The sequence below is a fragment of the Pongo pygmaeus genome, chromosome 1 (assembly GCF_028885625.2).
Source record: "Pongo pygmaeus isolate AG05252 chromosome 1, NHGRI_mPonPyg2-v2.0_pri, whole genome shotgun sequence".
NCBI lineage: Eukaryota > Metazoa > Chordata > Mammalia > Primates > Hominidae > Pongo > Pongo pygmaeus.
Genome location: NC_072373.2, coordinates 51,247,949 through 51,274,736, shown reverse-complemented (window position 1 = coordinate 51,274,736; position 26,788 = coordinate 51,247,949). Strand labels below are relative to the sequence as shown.

The 26,788-nt window shown below is 34.7% G+C and overlaps 1 protein-coding gene across 1 annotated transcript in view; it reads left to right on the top strand.

Annotated features, from left to right (window-relative positions):
• The window catches only part of NEK7 (NIMA related kinase 7), a 157,116-nt gene extending 140,810 nt beyond the window's left edge, over positions 1–16,306 (top strand). The window contains exon 10 of the mRNA XM_054488015.2: positions 13,301–16,306. Coding sequence (XP_054343990.1) covers positions 13,301–13,411 — 111 coding nt within the window. The 3' untranslated portion in view covers positions 13,412–16,306. The remainder of the gene's footprint in view (positions 1–13,300) is intronic.
• The last annotated feature ends 10,482 nt before the right edge of the window (positions 16,307–26,788 follow it).

The following is a 26,788-nucleotide window of genomic DNA, read 5'->3' as shown; positions in this document are numbered from 1 at the left end:
TGGCTGACTTAAATATATTTATTTCTGATTTCTTTTGGTGTTTTGTATTTTTTCCTTTTCTAGTAATGATCTCATCCATGTATCAATGGGCAATTACTATATTTAACAAGAGTCCTGGGTTGAAAATATAGATATCTTTCCTTAGATGTCTCTTAGTTTAAATGAAACTTGGTATTGTTCGTGACAGTGAAGCAAACATTTACTTATGTATAAGGAATTGTGATTCAAAAGGCCCGTCGTAAACTGACCTGGGCTCCTCTCTTAAGAATTATTGATCATCGGATATTCTTTTCTTCTTTCTCTAACTCTTATCAATGCAAGTTCTACTAGAAGTTCCATGAATTTTCATGCTTTTATAGATGATGTTTCCTCTTTCTGAAATACCTCTTTTTCCTGTTCTTTTCAAAGAAACTCACTCTTTTCCTTTCAAACATAGCTTGGACATAAAGTTTTCCTGCATAGTTTTCTCTGACCTCCTTTCTTCTCTCCCCATCGCCTCCTCCCTTGGCAGTTACACCATGTTGTAGTAACTTCCTTGCATGGATGCCTCCCCCTGCAGACTGTCAAGCTCCTGCCCTTGAGGATCAGTAACTCTGCTGCTTATCTGTATATCTCTAGGGCCTGGGGCCTGACACATTTTAAAAGGCTTAGTAATTGTTTGATTGATTGATTGAGGGAATAAGGGTAGGAATCTCAGAGTTAGATTAAAGGATGAACCAATAAATGACTATTGAATGAGTGAGAGAAACTTCTCCAAAGGACTCTCTGTAGAGTAAGGCAGAAAATTACTCATAAGATAGGCCAGAGGATGTGATAGTTTTCTTTTATTGATATTACTTCCTATTTTACATAGGCATAATTTTCTCTGTAATGCCAGGTGTCCATTTACTGGGAAATAAGATAAATAGACTGTTTTCCTTCCATTTCAGTATTTAATTTCTTTGAGAGACATTGGAGTAGTCATCAAAATTGTCTATTTGTTCACAAACTCATCTCATGAAACTCTAAAATAGTAAATAGCTATATTGTTAATTATTTAGAAATTTAACTGATACTGTTAAAATGTCAGCATTAATATCAAACAAAATATATACTTCGTTTCTTTCAATACTTTTTATTTGTTATTAAAAATTCCTAGTTTAAATAGAGAAGGCATAAGAAAGGTTGACACAGTGGTGCCTCAGTGGTTGCTTTAGCATAACATTTCTGGACCGGGCGTGGTGGCTCACGCCTGTAATCCCAGCACTTTGGGAGGCCGAGGCGGGCGGATCACGAAGTCAGGAGATCGAGACCATCCTGGCTAACACGGTGAAACCCCGTCTCTACTAAAAATGCAACAAATTAGCCAGGCGTGGTGGCGGGCGCCTGTAGTCCCAGCTAGTTGGGAGGCTGAGGCAGGAGAATGGCGTGAACCCGGGAGGCGGAGCTTGCAGTGAGCCGAGATTGCGCCACTGCACTCCAGCCTGGGCAACAGAGCGAGACTCCATCTCAAAAACAAACAAAAAAGCATAACATTTCTTTTCATGTTAGGTTTGAGGAGATAGATTTGGAAGAAAGTTCTGTAAGTTGAGTACAGTGTTTGCAGATGAAAGTTTAAGAAATGGAAATGAGAAAGAAGGATAAAGGGTGCCCTTCGTTGAAGAAAATTGAGTAGAGATAAATTGAGGACTAAAAACAATGCTTTGAGTGAAAAAGAAATTTAAGCATCTATCAAACATTGGAAAGACGGTTAAAATGTTTTTAATAAAGTAGACTATTATTACAAAAGTGCTTGCTGATCTGAACTAGTGGCTATGGCAGATGTTTATTTAGTGGTAATTTTAAATGTATTGTAAATAAGAAAGACTATTGAAGGATACAATATTTGTGGTTATTGTGATTATATTCTGATTATATTTTCAAAAACTCGATAGTTTAGTAAGTCTCATTAACGCTTTTTTAGGTGAAGAAACCAACAAAATGTGATTTTGGAATCGGAATTATTAACCTAGTGATCGGTTTCCACATTACTTAATGTCTCTTTTGTTTTACCTTAAGTTTCTGTTCATTTTATGACTTTATACCTCCAGCCCACAGATAGAAAACTATTTGTTTTTTTAAAAAAATCAAGTAATGAGCCCACTCAAAAAAATTAACCCATAAAATATCAACCTGAAAGGTCACATTCTATCAAATAACTAATATGAATGAATCATAAACTTTTACCTCATAAGTGCTAATAAATATATTTTGGTTTTATCTCCTTTCTGTTATTTTTGACTTTCTTTCTTAGGTGGACAGTGTCCCTCTCCTTTTTTTTTTTTTTTTTTTTTTTTTTAAAGTTAGAGAAATGGAAGGCAGGAGGGGAGGGTTCTTTCTGGCTTCTCCTGGAATAGTTTAGCAGTGCAGCCTGATAATATCTTTCCTGCTGCTTCACTCAAATGTTTAAGAATTTCTGGCATCATTTCCTATATTGTCGAAACAAGAAAAGTCTTGATTTTCTGGAGTATTTAAAATGAACACAGGGATTAAAAAGTACAGGTTTTTTTTCCTATGGTTGATTATGTGTGAATAACAAAAATAAATTTTTAATTGAACTAAACTGATTTCAGATATTTATAGGTTATTGGAGAGTATAACATATTTATGTGGCTTTGAATAAAATTACAATACTGAATTTTTTTCAGCTTTTGAAATCACATTTTCTTTAATGCGATCATCAATTTTCCTGTTAAAGAAGGGCAATGGCATCATTTCCACTTTACATATGAGTAAATAGAGACCTAGACAATGTTTAGAGCAAACACTGGACATCACAGTGGTACCCATGCGGCATGGCATCCCCCTGTTTGTGTTACAAGAACACAGAGCCCAAAGTAAACTCTCAGGTGTTTTATGAATGAGCATTTCATGATTTTTACTCTTAGACTTACTAATTCTTTATTTTTCTCCTCTCTGTTCTTAACCCTTTCACTCACCATATTTATCTGGAATCTCCTTCCCTAGAAGCATAGCAGGTTAGAGGGCAGAGGCACAATGAGGCATTTGCTTAGAACGCTCTTCTGGCTTATGGTAACTCAGGGGCAGTGTAACATTGAAAGGAAAGAATGAGGAAACGGCAGAAGGGTAGGAATTATTTCCATATATTTGAGTATGAAAAACCAAGCATATATCTCAAGATAGCAAACATGTTGATCAATAATATATTGAACAAAAAAAGTTACAGTTTGTCATAATTTTACTAATACTTTGTTTTCAAATGGCTACTGTTAAGGAAAGGAAATCACTAAATGAAAGCTTTAAAAATATAACTGGGTTTCAAACCGAATATTTATAAATAATTTTTGTTTATTTTTAAATTTAGAGTATATTTAAAGAAGATTTTTAAGGGAGTTAAGTCAGTAACAAAAACCATGACCTTTGTTTTGGTTCATGAAAATAACTGCTTTATGTAAATAAGAAAAAAAAAACAAGATGAAAGTGTCACGTAGAGATTATTTTTGCATCTTTGAAGTTAAGTTTATAAAACTTTTTTATTCATTTGAGCAGTCCAAATATTTTTAGTTTGTAATTGCTAGATTTACAAATTTTAATAGATCTATGTAAGTTTTCTGGAGTTGTTGCTGGAAATTAACCACAGTTGTTTAAGTTGTTGTTAGAGGGTTTTTTTCTAATACATTTTCCCAAGATTATTTAAAAGAAGGACATTATTTTATATGGCACAAATAATGTCTGAAGGTAATTCTGTACAAATATTTCTGCAGTCTCTGCAAACGTAATCAAATGCTGAGGTAAGAGTATTTTACTTTAAAATGTAGAGAGAGATATATAATAAAATCAATAATATATAATTGTGCCATTATTTATTAAAATTAACAGTATTATCTCAAACACTATTAATAACATTTGATTTTCTTTCCTATAAATTGTTTTAGTAAATTTAACACTCTCATCACTTACAATATCAGTTGGCCACCTTGCTGAAAGTTGCCATGTAAGATTAGATCTTTAAGCTTTGAATGTTCTATTTTTGTTTAAAAAATATAGTTAAGCAGTCTCTTTGTTCACCTATGCTTCTGAAGCGACACTGGGGACTTGCTCCTTGATGACATGAATCCAAAACGGTGTCCTATATTTCACATGTCCTGTGGGATCCTACAAAATCATGTAACTTTCTGTAAGACTTTCACAGTTTTCAAAAGACACTGAATGATCTTCAGTTGTGAAATATAGACATTACATTACCTTATATCTGTGTAAGATTACTTTCTTTTCCCTTTCCCTTTACCCCCAAGTCAATCACTAGTGACACTTTGGTGTACAAGTTGGATACACCTAATCATTTTGTATAAATATCTAAAGCTCCAAAATATAGTGTACTTTAATGTATTAGACCCACTTTGGGGTGCTAAAATGTGTCCTTGGGTAGATGGAAATTGGGTATATCCGGGAGGCTGACATAACATAATTGGTCTCAGAGGGATTAAGATGGGGGTGAAAAAGAAACAGTACCAATAGCACTAGTCTTTATTATTCTGTTGAGAATTGTGTTAGTGACCTAAAGCTATAACGCACAAAGAGCCCTATTGTTATTACCTGTACGTGACTGAACTTGATCTGTAATTGGGTTATCACCCTGACAACAATGACTGTTAACACTGTCTTCTTTTTAATATTTCTGGTATCAACCTATTTGCTTTTATATCTCTTTAGAAATATACAGATCAAAATATATTAGTATTTTCTCTACTTTATTGAGAACATTCATTAATTTCCTTACGGTTAATGACCTCGTAATCCCTTAGGAATGTTGTAGAGAATCCATTTTATTTTTACTTTATATACTTTGTTTCATTTAAATGTTTCTGTGTTGCTTTTTAAATTTTTGTGAAGCATCTGAATTAAACAGTTTTCTCTGATTTTGCAAAGGCTTTTGTATATTCAGACCTTTACTTTTGCCTTATTTTTAACATATAAAACAATTTTTATAAAAGCAAGAAAGTAGACATTTTTTACAAACAAGTAGAAAGTGATGCAAACTAAATTTTCTGAGATAACATAAACCATGAAATGCTTACTTAGTTGTATTTATTCTTATTAATGTTGTAATATCTACTGATATTGGAATTATTTCTAAAATTTAAAGCAATAAGTAGAAAGCTAACTCCCTCAATTCAAGGATAAGAAATGTTTTGAACAAGTGATTGACTAATACTATTAGAAATTGAAACCTGACATGACGGAATAGATATGAAATTCTTAATTTTATTATCTGATCACATTTTCCTTGAACATGGTTAAGAATGTAGTACTTAGAATCATTGCACAATATGGGATAAATGTTAAAAGTTTTTAAAATAACTTTATTCCTTCCAGAGGTTAACAGAAACTTTTAAAAAATGTAAAACACTGAGGGAGATGTCTAAGATCTTTATCTCATTTTGATTATTTGATATCTGGAAAAAAAAACTTAGCGGTATTTCTTATGTTCATCAGGTCACCATGTAAGTTTGTAATCCGGAGTAAAGAAATTGTTCTGTGACAAAAATCAACTATATTTCATTTGGAGGGAGTTTACTGCCATTTCATGAGTCAGATTAGAAATAACATTAAAATTATCCCTCTAGTCATAATAATCTGAATATTTTGGTGTCATCATTTAAATATATCCCTCACAGATAAAGTAGGCCTGTATCTTATTGGGAATTTTGCAGAACTCTAGAGAAAATTTTTTGGTTTGTTTTTTGATCAGAATTGGCCTATGAAATGTGAAGGCAGATCCATTAATTTTAGAAACCCGAGGAACTGATGTTACAGCTAACATTCTTTTGAAAATCTAATAACCTAACAATCTATCTTTGACTGTGTGGAAGGTCACCCCACCTTTGTGCAGAGGTGGGCGTGAGGGACCCTGCAGATCAAGTTGGAATTTTCCCGGGCAGTATAATATAGTACTGTATATAAAAGCTTGGGCGCTGGAGCTAGACTGCTTTGGTTCAAATCCAGACTTTGCCCCTATGTCTTTGTGGCCTTAGAAATTTTACTACTCTATAAAATTGTACATACCAGTAGTGTCCACCCCATAGAGTTTTTATGAAGATTGAATAAATTAAATCATGTAAAATGCATAGAATCGTTCATAAATATTAAATATTAGCTTTTAGGAAATAGTTTTTCTTTAGTCAAGCATTGGAACTAGCATTTAGTTGAAACCCTAGAGTTATCTCAAAAAGCATAAGGAGATATATTTTGATCTGAAAATGTTCAGGGGACTATATTTTCAGTTCTCCATCGGAGTCTTAGAAAAACTAGTAATTCTGTGGAATATCTAAGTCTAAGTACTATATAACCCCAGGTATGTTCACTAGCTGCAAAAAGTGACCCCCTAGTAACCACGAGTCAACCTATTACGTATATTTAACATTGTAAAAATGGGTTTTTCTCTTCTTCTAATTAATAAATTTTAAACCCTAGCTCTTAATACAATTCCTGGTTTATAATACACAGGTGACTATTTTATCCTCCTATTCATGATGGCAGGAGCACAAATAACTCTACAATCTTAAAGTGGTATTATAATTTTGTATTCATTAAAAGAAGGAGTGAGATGTGACCTTGTTTATAATTGTTATTTAGTCTTACAAGAGACTATTCATGGATCCATATGAATTCACATTTTTAAATCAAATTATTAACATTAAAGGCATAAAACTTAGTCTGTGGTTGTTTATAACGTAAAAGTAGGTTACTTGTGATTTTTCCCCTTATTATACCAAAAGACTTTTGCAACTTATTTTACCCCCACTAGAGTAACAGGTCTATTTAAGTATATCTTTAGAACAACAAATAGTTATTTCATAAATACCAAGGAAAATTACATCAAATTCAGAATTCAGCCTATATAAATCTCCTATTCTGTAATTTACAATCCACTTTTCTTTAGAAATATTTGAGACAATTTATTGCAATGGACATGACTTACCTGTTGTTAGAAAGGACATTTAAGTAAAATTCAGAACCAGGGATAGAAGGGAATGTAAATGTATACGTGTTATGACCAACAGACTTGCTGTGATTGAGGTTCTCATTTAGTTATTGCTTCCTTTATCTCATGGCACAAAGGGAAACACAGTAAGCAAATTAGTTTCTGCTTATAAGGGGGAAATATACTATTAATAGTTCCTCACAGAAGACAAAGTTTTCTCCTGCTAAATTATGGTATAAATATCTCATATGAAGATCTTTGAGTAATGTACTAAGCAGTGTCTTCGACATCAATTTTACGGCAAATACCTAAGTGATGTTTGATAAAATCCAAAAGCAAGTATCAAAGCACAGTTTTGGAAAGGCGCTTTGTCAGCAGGATAAACAAATGTGCTCCCAGGATGCAGCCTTCTGGTGGTCTAATTTAATAAAGGATAGAACTTAGATTACCCAAAGTTGTAAAGATGACTTTTATTCATTACAGAGTCTTCCCTAAATTTTAATTCTCAACAAGAATTTGATAGGACCCACTACATGGCACACTATTTAAGGTTATATACTCTTTGACAAGAACCTGGATTCTATTCTGCCGATTTGCTTAAGGGAAAACAAACAACATGTCAGGTGGACACCCTTAGTGAAATTTGAACCATCTTATCACTGTGTTCACTGAATAAAAGTCAGACCAATCTCTGAGTGGAATAAACTATGTTACTTTCTCCATTCTATGATGACCTGTTAATATCTAGTCACTCATGTCTCCTGACTGGAACTCAGATGATACCTTAAATCAAGTGGCATCCCTTTATAATGGAAATGATTTGAAATTAGTGTTACTAATAATCATCATGTATATATAGCTGTATTAAGCATCATGAGAAATTCAAACCAAAAGAACAAGTAGGTAAAAGTAAAAGTAAACAAGCTGTCAACAATGGCAAGTGGTAAAAGACCTGCCTGAAAAAAATCAAATGCCTTGGGTTCCAACTCAAGTTCCACCATTAATTTTTTTAATTCATTCTTGGATTTTTCATCTATAAAATGAGACTGTTGTGGGAGATTATGGTGCTTTAAAAATAACTGTTAAAATTATATGGAAGATTTTGTAAAATGGTAAGTTCTATATAAATATGAAATATTTTTATCCAGAATGATACCTGCCATTAAGCAAGACTAAATCAACACATGAGTATTGAAGAGAAGCATATAATTAAAAATGATTGTTTAATATAGGTTAACAACTTTTTACTTGAGCTGTCTCCTTTATCTTCATAATCTAGATCTGGTAGACTCACGAAAGTTATTTAATGTATACAATTCAGTTATCTCGATATGAATGCAGAATTAAACCCAAAATTCAAGCATTCATATTTCTACTCAAATCTCAATGTGTCAGTATCTCAAAAGTGATGACTTTAAAAACTCAAAAGTATCCTTCTTGCCCTCTCCAGGCCACACCTCCTTTAGTGTTACCACTTCTGTTATCCCATTTCAGATACCCTGGTGAATACTTCTGATGAATGCTATTTCTTGCCTGAAATCTTAGAGGAACTTAATTGAGCATTCTGCTGGCATTGTTCTCTTTTTGTCTGTCTTTGTACCAAGAAAATATGTGCTGAAGCACAAGTCTAATGATTTCTCCCTCTTGCCTTAAATACTGATTTCCCATTGTCTGTGTGAATAGATTTGAAACCCCTTAGATCTTTCTTTTCTTTGACCTCGGCTTATCATTTCATCCTTGTTGCTCCCCAGTCATGCAGAAGTACTTGCCATTGCTTTCACACACATCATACTTTCTTCGGCCAAGAATCAAGGTTCCTTCTGTTACCTCTGCTTAGAATTCTCTCCACCCCTTTTATATATTAAGATTATGTTCTTGCTTCAGACCTCAGCTCAGATACCACCTCCACAAAACCTTTTCTTTTTTCCTCAGCCAGAAGTTACCCATTCATTCTTTCATTCATTCGGCAAGCCAGTGAGCACTTACTGTTCATCCAGTATCCATCCTCTAGATCTTGCAGTTTAATAGAAGAAAACAGACATTTAATGAAGTACAATAAAGTGTTATAAGGACTTTAATACAAGTATGTGAAGGGTACACTGGGGGCCAAGTAGAATAGGGTAAGTTCCACGTAGCAAACACAGTAATGAGGAAGGACTTTAGAGAAGAGATATACAGTGAGGAGATGCTTGGGTAAGGCAGACAGATGAGAGAGCTAGGGGTTTTGAGGGAGGTGTTAGAGGAGCAGCATAAACAAAGATATAGGGGCATAAAGCAGTTTGGCAAGCACAGAACTACAAGTGCTTTATTACGGTTAGAAAATAGGATGGGGTGGGGGAAGGGAGAAGGAGTTTGGGTCTAAATAGGAGCCTGGAAAGGGAAGCAGGAGACTGATGTTAGTGGCTCATATTATGCCAGGCTAAGGGCCTTAGCTGTTCTAAGAGGTATGAGGAGCCATTGAAATGCTTAAAGTTGAAGCATCACCTGGCTAGTTAGGCAGTGCTAGGGAAATTGGAAGACAACCGAAAGCAAAGCCATCAGCTGGAAGACTATTCCAAGAGTGTGGCAATGGAGATGGTGTGGCAGGAGCAAACACAAGGTTTAAGGAGCCTGAGACCAATAGGACTGGTTGCTGATGGTTAGGCAGGTGGGAAGGAAGTATGATGAGATGTTTGGTATGAATTCCAAATTTTTGACTTAAGAAGTTGAAGGTGCTGTTAGGAAGAGCCTGTTAGGGAGAAAAAAATACTAATATTTCAGTTTTAAACATGTTTAATGTGAATATTTACATGCAGCTCTACTCAGAAGGCAGTTGGAGGTATGGGAACAGAGCCTGCAAAGAGGTCTAGGCTGGAGACAGATAACCTGTGTTCCTCAGCATGTTGGTGGTTATTGAAGGCATGGGAGTAAGTGCAGTTGTTGAAGATAAGAAGGAAGAGTGAAACGGGAAAAGACTTAAGGAAAGGAAAATATTTAGGGCGTACCAACATTTGGTAGATTTTTCAAAGGAAGATAAACCTACAAAAGAAACTAGGAAGAAAACGTCAGGGAAGTTAAGGTCTAGGCCGGAATTGAATGATGTAAATCCAAAAGGATAGAGCTGACCAGGATGAAAGGGATTGGAAATGGTCTCAGTCAAATCAAACACAACCATACTGGAGGAAGGGAGGGAGAGACACAGAAGGACGGGAGTGTGTGCTTACATTTCTGATGTGACACAGCATTTTAAGAAACAGGCTGTGTCCTTGGAAGACAGAGACTAAATTGGTATGAAGGTGAAGATTACAGCCAGGTAATCAAAGAGATTTGTATTGATTCACATCAAATAAATGTGAAAGTGACCCAAGATGAGGGTTGCAGTACTTAGAATGGAGAAGGATACTGTCAGCTGTGTGGGTATCGATACCTCCGTGAACGAGGTGCAACAACTCATAGTTAAACAGATTTTAGAAAAAGAGGAAAGTAATTATTTCCTCCTCTGGGCAGCTACACTTAATCTTTACCTTTATCTCACAGATATCTCTTGAGATACCTATCACTTTGTAGTTTATAATTATTTTTATGATTTCCTCACTTCCACATTTGTTTCTTTGTTCTATCTTCCGCTAGATTGTAAGCTGTTTAAGGGCCTGTGCTGTGTATTTTTCATTATTGCTTTATCCTTAACCACCTAACAAAGTGTCTGGTACATCATAAATACTCCATTGGAAACTATTGAATGAACAATTGAATGAATGGATGAAAATGGAAGAGAGGGGCAAAAAGAAAGAACAAAAGAGTCAGATGGTTAGAAAGGAAAATGAGTCATTCTCTCACTTCTTATCCTGGACAACAAGCCTTCCCTTGTGGACAGGTCCTTTGTCTTATCCGGTGCCATCAAGTATCACCAGCATAGTGTCTCTTGCAGAGTAGATCATCTAGAAATGTTGCTGGAGTGGATAAGTGGGAGCATTCCCAAAGCATATCTTAATTTCATAGGTTTTCTTTCTTTTTATACTTTATTAATTTTTTAATGTAACAAATAATTGAGGAAAAGTTATCAACAGATTGATTCATAAATATAGTAAAGTATGCATATTCTGTATTTCACATATCTGATTTTATATGGTGATAGCCCTGTTGATTCTTCTGGAAAAGGAAACTCTTTATGACAAGACACACTTCGTATTTGGTGGAGATTGAATCAAAGTGGGGAGGGAAAAGCAAACTCCACAGTGCTGTGGCTCTGCCTGCCACAAGGTTACCAGTTGACCTGTCATCCCTTTGAAAGGCCATCCTTAAAGGAGCAGTTTAGAAGCAGCTGCTCACTGGCACTCCCACTACCTGTTTACCTTATTCTTTGTCTTTCTCCCTTTTTGTTATTCCCAATTCTTGTCTTTTTACTTTGGTGAACTAGAGAATCACTGTCTTCTTCAGCTAAACTTGCATCATTATATCTCTAATCTTGGTTTTTCCTCATGCCAGGAGAACTTAAGGGCCAGTCATTCATTCTTAGTGATTGCAAATTCTACCCTATTCTGAATTATTACACAGGAAAAGTAAGGTTTCTGAACCAGCTTGAAGGATGTGGCAGTGTTAGGAAGTCAAAAAATTGTTACTGCATGCATCTAGTTGTATTTTAGCTAAATATAATGAACTTTTTGTACCACGGTTATCTTTTCCTGCCATTCTTTCTGCTTGCTTTCTTGTTTTTATCTCTAAAGAAAATATCTGACAGCTAGATGACCCATTAGAACACATTATCTTTTAAATTATGTGTTATTATAAGTGCTTTTCCCACTTTCTTCTGCATTGTGTATGACTGAATATATTTATTTTTGTTTGTTTTTTTGGTAACCTGGTAAAATGCCAGTCTCTTTCTGATGTAAATTTCTCTTAGATCACCATAATAAAATGCCTTGTGTATTGCTGTACCCCTTGAGGGTTTTTAATGCTGTTCTCTGCTCTTTTGCAAGGAATATAAATTCAAATCTTCAGGCTCTCCCAGTGGGTGTAACATTACTATGAAACATTGTTGAATTTCCAAATGTAGCTAAAATTGATTCATTAAATTTCATTCTGCTAGAATCATAAAATGTAAGAGATTAGGACGAGAACCGCCCTTATAGGTCATCCACTCCAACCTCCCTATTTAATAGATGAAGAAATGAACCTCCAGAGACAGTGACTTACCCAAGGGCACAGAGCTACAAAGTGCCTTCAACAAGACTGGTTTCCATTTCACTGTACTTACCAAACTCTGACCCTTCATCTGGCAGACTCTTTGACTCACCTCCTCTTTCAGAATGACATTTCTCAGTGTCATTAGCCTTCTCCATAGCACTAGCAACATCTTCAGCCCATGCTTTTTAATCATCACTTGTATTTTCTCTGGTTGAAAGTTATTTTATGGTAGAAATTGAGAACTATGAAGAAATTGTGCTAATTTGAAAATTTACTAAGTGCTAATATCATGGCCAGAGTTAATGCAAATTCTCAAAATGTCTAAACTGTTCCTAAAGAGACCTACAAAACAAAAGAATATAGTTTTTCCTCTTAGTTTATTGTCTATGAAGATCATATACAATGTTACATTGACACATAGTTTCATAAACTGATGGAAATTAGAATTGAGAATAAAATCCTATATTCTTCTACCCGATGGATCGAGGACCATATAGGAGGGTACTTTCTTAACTTATTGAAATCTGCTTTTATTCTATGATATAAATAGAATAAAATAGTAAACCTCAACTCTCTCATCTATAAAGTGAGGACATTTAAATACTCTATACACAATTAAGGATTGGAATAATACTTATAACTTCCCTTATAATTTACTGTAATTAGTTTAAAGGAGTGTTTTTTTCTCTAATACAAAATTTAACATAAAACTTTTAATATATATTTGTACAAAATGGTTCATTATAAATGTGTGTCTACTCTAATTGCCTTCTATTTAAACTTACAATTAAGTCTGTTGTAGTAGATTCTAGATCAAATATGTATGTGTGTATTTACAGTTTTTTTGGAGACTTACAGTTACAAGCCTAGTGTCCTCAGTGACTGCTATCTTCTGATTAAACTCTGAAAAAAAAACAGAGTCCATTTTAAAGCCTCTGATTGTGGAAAATACTTCTTGCTTGACATTAATACTGTCCATTCAATGCACTTCATAGAACATTTAACTTATTGTAAAATCATTGGCAGCAGTCCTATATATATTTCTAGTACAGTGAATGTTTAGTCAGAAAATGTACTTCCCTTGTAAAATCTATAGCTATTCATAATTTCTTCCTTTCAGTAAGCTAACCAAAAATAGTTGTCTTAATCAGGTTTTATTGTTTTTCTTCACAGCTCCGACAGTTAGTTAATATGTGCATCAACCCAGATCCAGAGAAGCGACCAGATGTCACCTATGTTTATGACGTAGCGAAGAGGATGCATGCATGCACTGCAAGCAGCTAAACATGCAAGATCATGAAGAGTGTAACCAAAGTAATTGAAAGTATTTTGTGCAAGTCATACCTCCCCATTTATGTCTGGTGTTAAGATTAATATTTCAGAGCTAGTGTGCTTTGAATCCTTAACCAGTTTTCATATAAGCTTCATTTTGTACCAGTCGCCTAAATCACCTCCTTGCAACCCCCTAATGACTTCGGAATAACTGAATTGCATGTTAGGAGAGAAAATGAAACATGATGGTTTTGAATGGCTAAAGGTTTATAGAATTTCTTACAGTTTTCTGCTGATAAATTGCGTTTAGATAGACTGTCAGTGCCAAATATTGAAGGTGCAGCTTGGCACACATCAGAATAGACTCATACCTGAGAGAAAGTATCTGAACATGTGACTTGTTTCTTTTTTAGTAATTTATGGACATTGAGATGAACACAATTGTGAACTTTTGTGATGATTTTATTTTTAAACGTTTGAAGTACTAGTTTTAGTTTAGCAGAGTAGTTTTCAAATATGATTCTTATGATAAATGTAGACACAAACTATTTGAGAAACATTTAAAACTCTTAGCTTATACATTCAAAATGCAACTATTAAATGTGAAGATTTGGGGACAAAATGTGAGTCAGACACTGAAGAGTTTTTTGTTTTGTTTTAATATTTTTGATATTCTCTTTGCATTGAAATGGTATAAATGAATCCATTTAAAAAGTGGTTAAGGATTTGTTTGGCTGGTGTGATAATAATTTTTAAAGTTGCACATTGCCCAAGGCTTTTTTTGTGTGTTTTTATTATTGTTTGTACATTTGAAGACTATTCTTTGAATAACCTTGTAGTACTATATTTCAATTTCTTTATAAATTTAAGTGCATTTTAACACATAATTGTACACTATAATATAAGCCTAAGTTTTTATTCATGTTTTATTGAAGTTCTGATTGGTCCCCTTCAGAAATTTTTTTATATTATTCTTCAAGTTACTTTCTTATTTATATTGTATATGCATTTTATCCATTAATGTTTCATACTTTCTGAGAGTATAATACCCTTTTAAAAGATATTTGGTATACCAACACTTTTCCTGGATTGAAAACATTTTTTTAAACTTTTTAAAATTTGGGCCACCCTGTATGCATGTTTGGTCTTGTTAAAGAGGAAGAAAGGATGTGTGTTATACTGTACCTGTGAATGTTGATACAGTTACAATTCATTTGACAAGGTTGTAATTCTAGAATATGCTTAATAAAATGAAAACTGGCCATGACTACAGCCAGAATTGTTATGAGATTAATATTTCTATTGAGAAGCTTTTGAGTAAAGTACTGTATTTGTTCATGAAGATGACTGAGATGGTAACACTTCGTGTAGCTTAAGGAAATGGGCAGAATTTCGTAAATGCTGTTGTGCAGATGTGTTTTCCCTGAATGCTTTCGTATGAGTGGCGACCAGTTTCTCACAGAACTGTGAAGCCTAAAGGCCAAGAGGAAGTCACTGTTAAAGGACTCTGTGCCATCTTACAACCTTGGATGAATTATCCTGCCAACGTGAAAACCTCATGTTCAAAGAACACTTCCCTCTAGCCGATGTAACTGCTGGTTTTGTTTTTCATATGTGTTTTTCTTACACTCATTTGAATGCTTTCAAGCATTTGTAAACTTAAAAAATGTATAAAGGGCAAAAAGTCTGAACTCTTGTTTTCTGAAATCTAATCAGTTATGTATGGTTTCTGAAGGGTAATTTTATTTTGGAATAGGTAAAGGAAATCTGTTTTGTTTGTTTGTTTTTCCTGAGGGCTAGATGCATTGTTTTTCTCACACTCTTAATGACTTTTAACATTTATACTGAGCATCCATAGATATATTCCTAGAAGTATGAGAAGAATTATTCTTATTGACCATTAATGTCATGTTCATTTTAATGTAATATAATTGAGATGAAATGTTCTCTGGTTGGAACAGATACTCTCTTTTTTTTCTTGCAATCTTTAAGAATACATAGATCTAAAATTCATTAGCTTGACCCCTCAAAGTGACTTTTAAGTAAAGATTTAAGCTTTTCTTCTCAGTGAATATATCTGCTAGAAGGAAATAGCTGGGAAGAATTTAATGATCAGGGAAATTCATTATTTCTACATGTGGAAACTTTTTGCTTCGAATATTATATCTTTTTAAATCTAAATGTTCATATTTTTCCTGAAGAAACCACTGTGTAAAAATCAAATTTTAATTTTGAATGGAATAATTTCAAAGAATTATGAAGATGATTTGAAGCTCTAATTTATATAGTCACCTATAAAATGTTCTTTATATGTGTTCATAAGTAAATTTTGTATTGATTAAGTTAAACTTTTGAATTGATTTGAGGAGCAGTAAAATGAAAGCTATATCTATTCTAAACCTTATTTAGACATTGGTACCAGTTACCCGGGTGAAAATATGGAGTAACTTTGTTTTGTATGGTAAGGTTTAGGAATGGTGGATGAAGGGTATCTCTATATAAATAAAGTGCTCAACAATGTGCAATGATTGTAAATTTAGTAAGATATTACAGCCATTTCATGAATGCTTTACCATTCAACGTAGTATCTATTACAAAACACCTTTCTTGTATCCATATACTTCAGGTGTTGCTGTTAACATTTACTATGATATTTATTTTAACCAAAATGTTATTCACGTTAAATGTTTATTCTTTAAAATGAATGTATTATGTTTTTAACCCACAAATGCATACTTACCCTGTGCCTCATATTTCAATAGTACTGTAATATGGACATCTTTTGTGAAATACTTTTATTTTGTTATGCTTTAAATATACATACAAAAATTTCTGTTATTAGCTTTGAAAATTGTACAATATCCTAATATAAACAAAAATATAAAAATAAAAATGAATACAGTAAAATGTCTGGGTATCTATGATTTTTTCCCCTAAAGTCTTCCATTTTTTATTTTACTTAATATACAGAAACAGTTCTTACACATTTTCATAACTTTGCCATTTTGGAGAAGCTTAAGAATTGGAATAGACAAGGGTGATAACAGAGATTACACGAATCCTAAAAAGTAGTTTTATCAACATGCATTAAACTAAGGACATCCTTTTCTGTTTTTGAATGAGAAATGTTTTCTAAAAGGTAAAAAAAAAAAAAAGGAATATTAATCTTACTGCTTTGAATCTTTAGAGCAGGGGTGTCCAATCTTTCTTTTGGCTTCCCTGGGCCACAATGGAAGAAGAAGAATTGTCTTGGGCCACACATAAAATTTGCTAAGACTAACAATAGCTAATGAACTAAAGAAAAAATTGCAAAAAAAATCTCATAATGTTTTTTAAAAGTTTACAAATTTGTATTGGACTGCATTCAAAGCCATTCTGGGCCGCATGTGGCTCATGGGCTGTGGGTTGGACAAGCTTGCTTTAGAGTCTAAAATTTACGTGACAGATTCAGTTCCTGTCATTGTAATGGGCTGCTAAGAATGTTACAGATGGTTTATCTTAAGTGTTATCTTCACATAATAAATGAAGGTTATTGCTATACCTGAAAACGTGAGTGAAAGATCTTAGCGGGATGAAACCTACCAGACTGATGGTAGAGTGAGTGGATATACCTTACACATCAGAATTATATTCCAAATATACCGTCATGAAGAATGACCCATTTTGTAATAATTTTAGTCACAAGACAGTGGGGCTAGTTATGAATTTTTATTTCAAAAAAGTATACTTGTTTTTAGGCATGTGTGTTTAAATGTATTAATTGGTACAGCTATAAGTACCATTAAATTGATGCAATTACTTTTTAAAATCAGAATGATGACATTATTAACAAAGACAACTGCAGTGAATCCCTTGAGTTATCGAAAGACTTCCATGAAGTTGTTGCGTTCTTTTTAATTACATATGAATTTCTGGAAAATTAATGATGATTAACAGACAAATATGTGAATGTTTGCAAAGTTTATATTTAATTGAGAGATTTATTTGAGGGAGTTTTCTTTCTGGTCTTCTTAGATACCAATTTTAATGTTCGCTTGGGTACCTAAATCTATTTTTAAACTTTAAAAAAGAAAAAGTCGAAGGAAACTTTAAAGTTAGGATTTGTAACCAGGGGGTTCGAGTACCTTATTTTTACTATGAGTGTTACAATGCATAGGAAATCATTTTTCCACTCCTTTCTCAAAATGAAATCCTGTATATAAATTAGTTAATTGCTCATATCCTCACTTTCTCACATATATTATAGGGATATCATTTCCTAACTCTACAGGATAATTGTAATGCATTTTATAATGACTAAATGCAATGCTGCATATTCTCTTCTACACTCGTGTAATAAGAGCTACATTTATCAAGCACTAATAGTGATAAATGTAGCTCTTCATACACGAGTGTTGAGGAGAATTTGTGTGTTTCTTCTCTCGCTATACTTCCATCTACTTTTGCCTTGTTCTCTCCATTAGTCCCACTGGCCTAGTTTTTCAAAGGCCCCAAGCTCTTTCTCACATTAGGAACACAAGAGCTTAAATGGCTCTTCCCTTTTTGCTAGCAAAAAAATATCCAACTAATCTTTCAAAGTTGACTTTAAATACCCTTTTTCAGGAGCCACCAAGTACATTCTGTACTTTTCCATTTAGTGCTTACCCCATCTGTAGCCAAGTGATTACTTGCCTGATTCTTTAATTTCAATCTCCCTGATAAATAAATGCTAGAATGAAAAATACTTCCTGAGTTGTTCACTATGGTGTTCGACACTTAATAACACAGTGCCTGATTTGTGGTACTCAGTTTATTTTTGCTGAATTAATAAATGAGCATTATCCAAGCACCACAGAGTGTTGAACATAGATGCAAAACATCAAAAATCAGGAAAGACTGGGACAAAGAGGTAAGAGATGCAAAAACAAAGAAGCTAAACCAAAAGAAAATTTTGAAGTTATCATTTTCATGGGTTGCAAAGAAATTGAAAGTAATAAGGACTGAGATTAGGCCCCTGGACTTAATGAGAAACACATCGTAATGTCTTCAGAGCAGCCATGTCAGGAGACTAGAATAGGAAACATTGGGGTAAAAATAGGAATGATGGCATATGGAGAAAAATCAGATGATAATCGGAAGTGGTAGCAGATCTTTTTTTAAAAATAAAGTTTAAAAGTTAAGAGAATTAGCAAATGAAGAATAAACTGAAGGTTTTAGTGAGGGAGTGCAAAAGGTGGTAAAGAATGGGATCTACAGAAAGGATTGGTCTATTAACCACAAACAATTATCAAGTAACCTGTGTAGTAGACCCACATGTACAGTCTTAAGCAAAATGATTCTGTTTTTATGTACTTAAAAGTCAAGTCAAGAAGAAACACATGTAGCAGAAATATAAATGTATAAATGCAAGTTTTGATGAGTACTATAAAGGAAGAGAAAGACCGAGAAAGTGACATTTAAATTAAGATTCCTAAAAGGACTCAGCCAAAGAACAAACAAGGGGAAGTTCATGCCAGGCAGAGGAAGAAGACCTGTGAAGATCTTGGGGGGAGCGGTAACTCTGCTATCTAAGATGCAAAAGAAGATGAAAGTGGGTGAGCAGGGGGTGGAGTAACGCAAGGTAAGTTTGGAGGTGTACCTTTCCTCTCTAGCAATAATCAGTAATTTAAATGGGGGAAAATCATGATAGTTATAAAATGCTTAGAAAAATGATCAAGAAAGGTGTAAGACTTCTATGAATAGAATTGTAAAATCTTGTTGAAGGACAGCAAATCCTGAACAAATAGAGATCATGTTCTTGAATGGGAAGATTAATATAAATATCAAGCATTCTATAATATTAGTATTGCAGTATCAATCGGACTCCCACTTTCTTTTTGGAACCAAATAAAATGATGTTAAAGTTCATATGGAAAAATATATTAAAAAGAATAGTGAAGAACATTTTTAAAAGCAAAAATGGGATGAACTTATCAAATATGAAAACTTACCATAAAAATAATCAAAACAGTATGGAATTGGCAAGGAATATAGGTAGATAGAGTGGTGGGGCAAAAAAGGTCAAACATACACCCAAGTATTATTGGATCATACATGAAAGAGAGGACTTCTGTTTATGGGAAAAGCTTCTATGTGTATTTCATTAAAAGGTACTGGTACAACTGTTCACTGAAAGAAAAAAAAGATTCCTAACACTACACAGAAAAGTAAATACCAGATGAATTAATGATGTAATTTCTTTTAGAAAGCAGAAATTATTAGGAGAAAATTTAGAAAGCACAACCTTGGGAGTGAGTGACCTATATAAGGTAGACAGAAAATTCGAAAAAAAATGAATAAATGGCAATGGATAGGAAAAATCAAAATACAAGAATAAACTGAGGACCACATACAAGTAAATATCCTCAGATTGGTAAGTGAAATAGGTAAGAAAAAGGCAAGCAAATAGAAAAAAGGAACAAAAGATTTAAGTGGACAATTTACAGTGGAAGAACATCAATAGTCAATAGCAGAAGAAATCAGTCAATAAACATGAAAAGTTATGTCTTCCAAGGTTGGAGAAGATGGAGGAAATGCACTCTTCTGGTTGTTGGCAGTGTGAATTGTGAATAAAAAGTAATCTGGCATTATGTGTTAAATGCACATATTCACTTTGACATAGCAATCTGGAGAATCTATTCTACAGAAACAAAAGCAGCAGCTTATAAAGATTCTCTCTCTATTTCTCTGTTTTTCCACAAAGATTGTTATTGCTGCATAGTATACAGTGGAAAAAGAACTGGAAGAAGAGGAATGCTGAATTGTCTGTGAATAATAGGGCATTGATTGAATAAATTATTTTACACTCCTGTTATTAATAAAAAGATGGATTTGGCTTTATATCTTTTCCTTAAGTCCATGATGCTTCTTTCTGTAATAATATGAGTTCCAAGGCAATATATGATGGTTCCCTTTAAAAACAACAAAACTAAGTGTGCTTATGTTTGAATGTGTTCACATTAACATACAGGAAGGTAAGAATGGACATAAACTAAGCTGCTAACATTAATCATCTTAAGAGGATAGATGACAAAGAACGTGACCAATATAGTTATGTTCTTCTTTATACATCTTTGTAATTTTTTTTTTGTTCAGTACGAAACATGGATTTTTTTTTTTCCTAATTAAAATAACTCTTGCCTGGGTGCAGTGGCTCACACCTATAATCCCAGACTTTAGGAGTTCAAGGCAGGAGGATCACTTGAGGCCAGGAATTCGAGACCAGCCTGAGCAACATAGCAAGACCGGGTCTTTTTTCAAAACATAATTTTTTTTTTTTTTTTTTTTTTTTTTTTTCAGTTAGCTGGGCACGGTGGTGCATGCCTGTGGTCCTAGCTATGCAGAAGGATCGCTTGAGCCCAAGAGTTCCAGGTTCAGTGAGCTATGATCACACCACTGCCCTCCAGCCTCGGTGACAGAGACACCAATTCTAAAATAATAAGGAAAATAACTCATTTTTAACTTTCAGTTGAGTCTATGCCTTTAAACATTTATTTTGGGAATATTGGCAAACTTATAGAAAAATTGCAAGACTAGCATAAAGCTCTCCCACGAATATTTTACCCAGGTTCCTAAAATGTTAATATTTGCTTTATTATTGTTTCTTTATATATACATTTTTTCTGAGCCAACTGAGAGCAAGTTGCAAACATGAAGCCCATTACCCCTAGGTACTTTAGTATTTATTTCCTAAAAGACCAAGATCGTGTTTTACATAATCACAATACAACCATAATAATCAGGAAATTAATATTGATTCAATATTTTTAATCTACGTATTATGTTCAGATTTCATCAACTGCTCTTTATAGCAAAAATCTTTTTTTGTTGTTTGTTTTTCATCCAGAATTTAGCCAAGGCTCATATGATACATTTAGTTCTCATATCTCTCTAGTCACCCTCAATCTATAATAAATTCTCAGTCTATTTTTTATTTTGCATGACCTTGACATATTTTAAAATTAGAAACCAGTTTTGTAGACTGTCCTTCGATTTGGGTTTGTCTGGTATTTCCTCATGATTAGATTCGGGCAGGAATATCACTGAAGTAATGATGTTGAGTTTATCTCAGTGCAACCAATCATAAAGAAAGTGCCAATTTGTCTGTTATTGGTGATGTAAACTTTGATCACTTGGTAAATTGGTGATCTTAACTATAAAGTTACTGTTTATTTCTTTGTAATTAATAGTATGTAGTGGGTTAGATACTTGGAGAATATATCGATATTTTGTTTCTCAATAAACACAAATAAATAGTTTTAAATAGTTCTAAATAGTTTTACCATCTATTGATCATTCTTGCCTTTCTGAAGTATTACTATGATGGTTGCCAAATGGTGACACCAACATAGTCAGTCCTCCTACATTTATTGGCTAGCATTCTATTAAAATTTCTCCTTTCCTCCAATTTATGTTTTATTGCTTTATTACTTATATCAGTGCAGACACAGATTCTTATGTTATTCAGTGGGTTATAATCTGTTACTATTATTACTTCTCTGATGCATAAATTGTCCCTTATTTTGTTAATGGGAGCCTCTATAAACTGGCTCCTGTATCTTTTTGACAAATCCCCATCATTTTTTGAGCGTTTCCTTACTTTCTGGTACAAATATATATATATAATAGGTTAATCTTATATCCTCTCTTCCCCAGGCCTAGAATCAGGTTTGTTTTGTTTGTTTGTTTTTGTTTTTGTTTTTTCCCCAAAGTACCCAATTTATTTTATGGAAGAATGGTATTTAGAAATCGAGACATGGATGCCAGGTGTGCTCATTTGTACTGGGCTGTCATTGCTTCTGGGCCTTTTCAATAGACAGAACTAGGAAATGCACATACACGTTTACATGTATTTCTGTATCCATCTGTCTATATGAAAAACTATGAGGTTACCCTAAGACTTTCAGTTCTGATCCAACACCGTAAGTTTTTGTTTTCTTGGTTTTATTTTTCTGAATTTTAACTCTCTTTTCAGACACTGAGAAACCTGGGTCTCAGTATCAATATTTGCTCTTTCCCACTGTATATAGATGGTCTTCTGACCCTACCTACTGCTTGGCTCGGACAACCTCCTTGGCGCAGACTTGCAGACTTCCACCACCTCCTCTGTCTCAGCCCTGGACGCCCTGCAGGCCCAGCTGCCTCCTCATCTCCAATGTCCTCTGGAGCCGTAGTGCTGCAGACAGCTCCAGCCCTATCTGTCTTAAAGGAAGGGAAATGAAGCAAGAAATTGTGGTTTAAAAGACAGAAAAGGGAAGGGAAAGATGTAAGACCCTTAAAAATAACATTTAAGGGCTGGGCATGGTGGCTCACGCCTGTAATCCAAGCACTTTGGGAGGCCAAGGTGGGAGGATCACCTGAGGTCAGGAGTTCGAGGCCAGCCTGGCCAACATGGTGAAACCCCATCTCTACTAAAAATACAAAATTAACTGAGCATGATGGCACATGCCTGTAACCCCAGCTACTTGGGAGGCTGAGGCAGGAGAATCACTTGAACCTGGGAGGCAGAGATTGCAATGAGCCAAGATCACACCATTGCACTCAAGTCTGGGCAGCAGAGCGAGACTCCGTCTCAAAAAAATACATAAATAAAATTTAAAGAGTCAAATGTCACAAGAGTACAGTTATTAACTAATCATCCAGATATATGCATATAACTTAAATACTTGGGACCATAAATATTGAAGGTAAGCATAAATATTGAATCAGTAGATTTCTCAGAATGAATTCAACAAATGGCGTCTCTTTCAATAATATCTTATTACATAGCTAGATGTTGCTTCCATCCAATATTTTTCCTTAACTTTGATAAGTATGTATTTCCTTTAGTAAGCTGTTAAAGTTCAGCAAATATCAAAAAATGTTGTTCCAGTCTGTTGTATTAGTTACTCTTGACTTTTAGTGTTCCGTTATTCCCTGCATTATTTCGCGTCTATGAAATGTTACTATTTCACCTCTATGCTAATATTTATTAATCTAATATAACATTGCATATTAGGTGTTATAGATCATGGAACTCCTGTGGTGTTTTCTACATAAAACCACCTCTACAAGTCCAGGTGTGGATCTTACTTTGCAGAACACCTCCCCTTTGCTCACTTCACATCAGCACTGTAACAAGACCGGCACATTATACAAATGGACTTTTTAAAAGGCTATCCTGATGTAAAAGAGCAGGACCATTTCATGAAAAATATATGCCACACTAAGAAGCCACAGTCTTTCAAATGTAGAATGCCAAATTACTATTTTATTGTATGTAGAGCTGATAACCTCAGAGTACGGAAAGGACACTAGGTACTCTCCCCATCCTTAAACATATATGCCAGCCCATCCAATCAGCAAGGTATCCAATTAAATTTGATTTTAAATCTAAATATTGTCTGGGGATAAAACCTATAGGTTCCTTGTGCTGCTAGGCTTTCTTTCTCGCCTCTCCCACTGTCCGAGTCTAACCCACTATCATCTGATTCTCCCATTTGTTCTACCTGTTTCTACTCTTACCTTTCTACAGTCAGTTTTCCATGCGACCATCAACATAAACTATTCATAATATAAATCGCATCATTTTTCTTTATCTGCTGAAAATCTTTCAATATCTTCTTGTTGTATTTAAAACCCAAACTATCATGGCCTGAAAAGGCCTGGAGAACAAGCCGGTACCTGGTTCTCTCTCCTACCCACTATGCTCCCACCATCTTGATGTTCTTTCTATTTTCAGGATACACCTGTCTAAGCTGCCTCAAAAACCTTGCCCCGTTTTGAGTAAAGGTAAACTTAAGCCCCTGTCCTCACCTTTTCTCTTAGCCAATTCCTTCCTACCATTGATGTTCAAAGGCTCCCTCTTGAAGAGGACTTCCCAGACTATGCTATCTAATATGATGTCACCAACCACCCTCCCTCCAGCATCCCTGACCTTGTTGACTTGGTCACTCTCTAAAATAGCACACTCTAGAATCATCTCAGAATTTGCCCTCTTTATTGTGGTTCTAGCATACACACGAATGTGGTTTGTGATTTGCAGTAAGTACCTTAGTCTAGGTACACTCTCACCTCAATCCAAAAGCAGTTTGAGACAAGGGGCTGCCTGCAGGTCATTTATTTTGGGAAGTGATCATATGAAATGAGAGTGGGAGACTTTGGAATTATGCAATAGGGAAGGAGAAAAAGGCAATACAAGAGTGTTTCTGCAGTTCATCACAACAGAAGAAACAGAACTCAGTCCTACTGGGAATTTCTAGGCTAGAGAAGGCATGCCTGGGATTGTCTACCTCAAGAATGGAAGAGGGAAGCACTTATGCCTTGATTCTTGTCTTACATTGTTCAAGCATGGGAATGTCACCCCCCTCACTTAGAGGCCATGCATGCATAAGTTCCAGGCCAGTTTCCCAGGCATCCCTTACCCTAGCGTCAGGGAAGCACTGGGCAGACAGGAGAATCAAGTATAGCAACTGAGGTCAGGTGCTGTGGCTCACCTGGGTGAAGCTGGTTGTCTCAGCAAAGGCTGGAGTAAAATGCAGTCCAAGAGGATGTGAGGCAGGGCTCTTCAAGTACCTTTCTCGTTGCTCTTGTCCACCATCTGGAGAGAATCCAACGAGTTGGCTACTGAGAGATAAGTTGTTTTGATTTCTAAAGGAATTTGGCTAAATTGAATTTTTCAATGAAAGACTGCAGTGTGAAGGCTCAGGAAGAACAAAGGGAGAATGAGGGAACAGGAGGACAGAAATCTCTTATTCTATATCGAAATGAGTGTTTGTGTGGAAACTCAGTGAATGAAAAAATGTTAGGAAGACAAGAATAAGGAGATCTTGCAAAGAATATTGAGATATTTATAAAAGCTTAAAGAAAGTCATTCATTGAGAATAATGGCTCTAAAGTGTTGGTTGTGTCTTAAAGTTATGACTTACAATTTGTATGACTATCAATTTGAATTCACACTCTATTCCACTAAGATTGTAAAGAGAAGTACAGTTCTCTACTTTTCTACTATTACAACAGTGCTACTTTGAAGCTAGTTGGGTCTGTTTTAGCAATTTTCCAGGTGTCTAGTGAGGGACTGATTTACCCTAATGCATAAAAATAAGCATAATGCATTTTTTATTTGATCCAGATTTAAGGTGGACTGTGATGTAGAGATCTGAAAATATTCATAAATGCTATAGACATAATGTGAATTCCTTAATTATAGGTTGCCTTGTGTTGTTTCAGAGAAATTGTGCCTTAATTTTAATCCTTGTGACATTTAGAAACACATCTTGAAAAAGATTTAACTGCTTCATAATTTTACTTGCCAGCACAAAGGCGGTTCAAGGAAATTCAGGAAAATTTAAACATGACATGGATATTCTGAGTTAGGTCTGTCACTTCCATTTGCCTTTTAACTCTCAAGTGTATGCCAGATACAGCATTTGGGAGGGGTGCCCTGCTGAGGCTCCCCCTTAATAATGAGGCAATAATTAGATAAATTAGGTGTAAATCACATCAGTGGGTGTTTTTTCCCTGCGCCTATTGATTTGTCAAAACACTTTATTATGAAAAAGCACAAATGAAAATAACTATTTTCTCTCCGTAACTAAGACAGCATGCTTTTGGGTGAGTGTTTGCCCACCGAGCCTGCGATTCCTTGACTATAAAGCCCTCTTAGCAATTCTCCCGGAGTTCTGTGAACCAGACTGCCTTGCACAATCTCTTTCTATCATGTTTGACTCTGTGTTTTGTGCAAGGCTCTCTTCCAGTTAAGGATTTAAAGCTTGCTCTCATGTACACAAAAAAATCAGATTTATATCTTTGTACTGCAAAATGAAGCAATTATTTTGTCTTCCAATAGATTCCGCTTCCTCTGCATTGGCACCAGCGCTACCCACTGTTGTCAGCAAGGCGGTGACACTGGTGTACGCTTCATTAAATAGAGCCCTGCTGATACTGACCATTGATCCAGCAGCTAGCTCAGGTGCATTTAGCCACAATATTTTCTCCCTCTGCTCTTTACTTCTCTCCAGGGATAACCAATCAGAAGAAATGACCCTCATGCCTAGTGTTTTGAGAAGCAGAGAGCAGTTTGATTTCAATTGCCAACCTGTCCACTAGCTTGGTAAATCAAATTTCAATCTCTAGGGGCAAAAGAACACACAGCCTGCTTATGTATATCTATGTATGTATGTGTATGTGTGTGTGTGTGTGTGTGTGTGTGTGTGTGTGTGTGTGTGTGGGCATTGTACTCTAAGATCTGGTCTTTCCATATATTAAGCCACAGGAATTCACCTGGTAATGTAAAAATGAAAGATTCAAAAGTATTCACTCTTTAGAAGTGAGATTAATATTATTTAAACATACCATTGTTCCCTGAAATAGAGAATTACACACCAGCTATGT